General features: G+C 42.1%; 1 protein-coding gene across 1 annotated transcript; it reads left to right on the top strand.

Annotated features, from left to right (window-relative positions):
* The first annotated feature begins 220 nt into the window (after nucleotides 1-220).
* Nucleotides 221-3,152, top strand: LOC120994097 (gastrula zinc finger protein XlCGF17.1-like). The gene is made up of 3 exons (XM_040422556.1): nucleotides 221-245; nucleotides 1,112-1,225; nucleotides 1,484-3,152. The coding sequence occupies exons 1-3, from the start codon at nucleotides 221-223 to the stop codon at nucleotides 2,488-2,490; spliced, it is 1,146 nt and encodes a 381-aa protein (XP_040278490.1). The 3' UTR covers nucleotides 2,491-3,152.
* The last annotated feature ends 229 nt before the right edge of the window (nucleotides 3,153-3,381 follow it).

A 3,381-nucleotide genomic window follows, 5' to 3' on the forward strand; every position in this document is an offset into this window, starting at 1 on the left:
CAACCCCTGTTCACACACCCTACTAGGACACATGGACTTCATATACTGGAGAACTGATGTTTAAGTGCTGCTCACATTCTGGCAGACTCCAGTTATCCCAGTATAGATGGCCATTTATGTGAATGGTTGTCATACCATATTTACTCTACAGTAGCCAATACTAATGAAATGTCTGGCTGGTCGAAGCTTCAAACCTCGCTGTTTGTGATGGGTGGTAGACATGGCTCCAAAAGGGTATGTCTCTGGTGACACATTCCCTTTAGTTCTAGGAGGTGGTGTGTCAGGATCTACGGACAGTTTTAATTAAAGGGTTTGTCCGGGATTGGGAAGATTGGAGTATGTGTACAACAATGCCCTAAATGTTACAATCGTGCCTGTCCTACCTTTACCCGACATTTCTAATGCCCAGTTTTAAATCTCCAACTCTCAGCCGGAAGCGCTGTGTTTCCAAGACTCGGTGACGTACCGGGTGCCTTTCTGCCGAGCGAAGCCTCTTCTTCCGCTTTGCAGGAAGCCCGGTGATGTCACCCTCAGCCACATGAATTATTCAAAGTGCCTGGATGGGCGGTAACAAGGCGGCAACCAACTGCGCTAAGCCACGCCCATCTGGTCAGGTGACGTCACTGGGCAGGGCGCTTCATTATGAATGAGGGAGGCAGAGCATGGAATATTAATGAGGGGGCGGAGATGATATTCATCTGAAACCACGTGATGCCGCTGGGAACCACAGTGCAGTGCGGCAGGAAGGTAGGAAAAAATAAACATAGATGTAAACAATGCGTGGGGGACCGTCGGAGCCATGTAGAAATGGTGAAAATCCCTAAAAACATATGAGGGGACCTTGATTCAGCTGTTAATAAGGAGTACACTTAAAAAAAAAAAAAATTGATCCCGGACAACCCCTTTAATGTATGTTACCATGTTTATTGGCTTCTTTTAATAAATAACTCTTTTTGGGATTGTTATTTATTTGTAATTAGGAAAAAGAGAATCTCTCATCTTGACTTCTTGGCTGTATCCTGATATGTCTTGCACATTGTATGGATTTTTTGCATTCCTAAGTTAGGAATATTAATAGTCTTCTTGGAAAAATTTCTGCTTCTTTTTCCAGGTGAAGACAGTACGAGAGGCTCCCAAGAACATTATCTTATATCTGCCTCTGATGTTTGGGAGAAACGGAACTGGACAGACTGGAGAACATGTTTGGACATTCTGAACACAGAAAGTATTTTAAAAAGAATTTTAATCTCTCTGTAAATGAGAAAAATTAAAGAGATGGAGAGCATCAGAGAATTCACACTGGGGAAATGTTTTACCCAGAAATCAAGTCTTCCTGAACACCAGAAAATTCACACAGGGGAGAAGCCATTTTCATGTTCTGAATGTGAAAAATGTTTTATTCAGAAATCAAATCTTGTGCATCATCAGAGAACTCACACACAAGAAAAGCCATATTCATGCTCAGAATGTGGCAAATGTTTTACCCGGAAATCAAGTCTTGTTCAACATCAGAGAATTCACACAGGGGAGAAGCCATTGTCATGCTCAGAATGTGGGAAATGTTTCAGTTGTAATTCGAATCTTAAAGAACATGTAAAAACGCACACAGGGGAGAACCCATTTTCATGTCCTGAATGTGAGAAGTGTTTTAGTCAGAAATCATATCTTGTACGTCATCTGAGAATTCACACAGGAGAGAAGCCATTTTCATGCTCAGAATGTGGGAAATGTTTTGCCCATAATTCAACTTTTAATATTCACCAGAGAATTCACACAGGGGAGAAACCATTTTCATGCTCAGAATGTGGAAAATGTTTTACCCATGATTCAACTTTTAATAATCACCAGAGAATTCACACGGGGGAGAAGCCATTTTCATGTCCTGAATGTGAGAAGTGTTTTAGTCAGAAATCATATCTTGTAAGTCATCTGAGAATTCACACAGGAGAGAAGCCATTTTCATGCTCAGAATGTGGGAAATGTTTTACCCATAATTCACATTTGAATAATCACCAGAGAATACACACGGGGGAGAAGCCATTTTCATGTCCTGCATGTCAAAAGTGTTTTAGTCAAAAAACACAACTTGTAATGCATCTAAAAACTCACACAGGAGAGAAGCCATTTTCATGTCCTGACTGTGAGAAGTGTTTTAGCCAGAAATCATATCTTATGGACCATTTGAGAAGTCACACTGGGAAGAAGCCATTTTCATGTCCTGAATGTGGGAAGTGTTTTGGTCATAAATCAAATCTTACAAATCACCTAAGAACTCACACAGGAGAGAAGCCATTTTCATGTCCTGACTGTGAGAAGTGTTTTAGCCAGAAATCAAATCTTATGACACATTTGAGAAGTCACACTGGGAAGAAGTCATTTTTGTGCTCAGAATGTGGGAAATGTTTTGCCCATAAATCAAGTCTTGTTAATCATCAGAGAATTCACACAGGGAAAAAGCAATCCTCCATAACTGTCTCCCAGACTGCCTAGTAATGATACCCTCTACAGTACCCCCAATAGCAATTCCCCCCCAAGAGTCCCCCCATTAGTAGCAATGCCCTCCATACTGTGCCCAATCATACCCCCAAAGTCCTCCCAGTATTAATCATGCCCCCATAGCGCCCCTAGTAGAAATAAGGCCCCCCCTATTGTGCCCCCAGTGTTTTGCTGATGAGAGCAAGACTTTAGATTCAGAGACTCTTAACTACAACTTCACATGAAGGTGACCACCACACAACTACACTCCAAATGAAAGCTGATAACGTGATTCTATTAAATATAACATAATAAGTATATAGATATAGAGATATCATATCCTAAGCCATGTCAAGCTAATTTTATCCCTGGCTCCTAGAATTTGTGATTTGCAGCTGTTCAGCAAGCATAGTATTAGCAGGCCACCATTCATTTTAATTTGTACATCATCTCTGTCTTCCCTGCCCCCTTCTAGTGATGCACCTTCTTTTTCCTAAGAAGAGCCAACAACACCTCATGTGCGATGGAAGATACTCGAGAACAGTCAGTGTTTGGACTGTTCTGAGGTTCAAGCAGGGGCAGTGGACCTAATGACTCAAATGAATATCCGTCTTGGTGGTGGTAGTAGTTTCATTTGTAGCCAGAGTAATGGCGGTAGGGGCACTGGTATTCCTGGTGACATTAGCACAGTGCAAATACAGAGGAGTGAATCCTGAGGGCCCAATAGCCTATGATGACATATCAGTATGTAATACGGTGGGGGGGCAGGGTGAGGACTATGATGATGATTGTGTGTTGAGTAGGACCTGGGAACTAGAGGTGGAGGTGACATTAGAGGAGAAGCAAAATGTTATTGGCTGGCACTCCACCGTATCAGGGGATCTGGTGCTCAGTGATGGGGTAACG

The sequence above is a fragment of the Bufo bufo genome, chromosome 3 (assembly GCF_905171765.1).
Source record: "Bufo bufo chromosome 3, aBufBuf1.1, whole genome shotgun sequence".
Classification (NCBI taxonomy): Eukaryota; Metazoa; Chordata; class Amphibia; order Anura; family Bufonidae; genus Bufo; species Bufo bufo.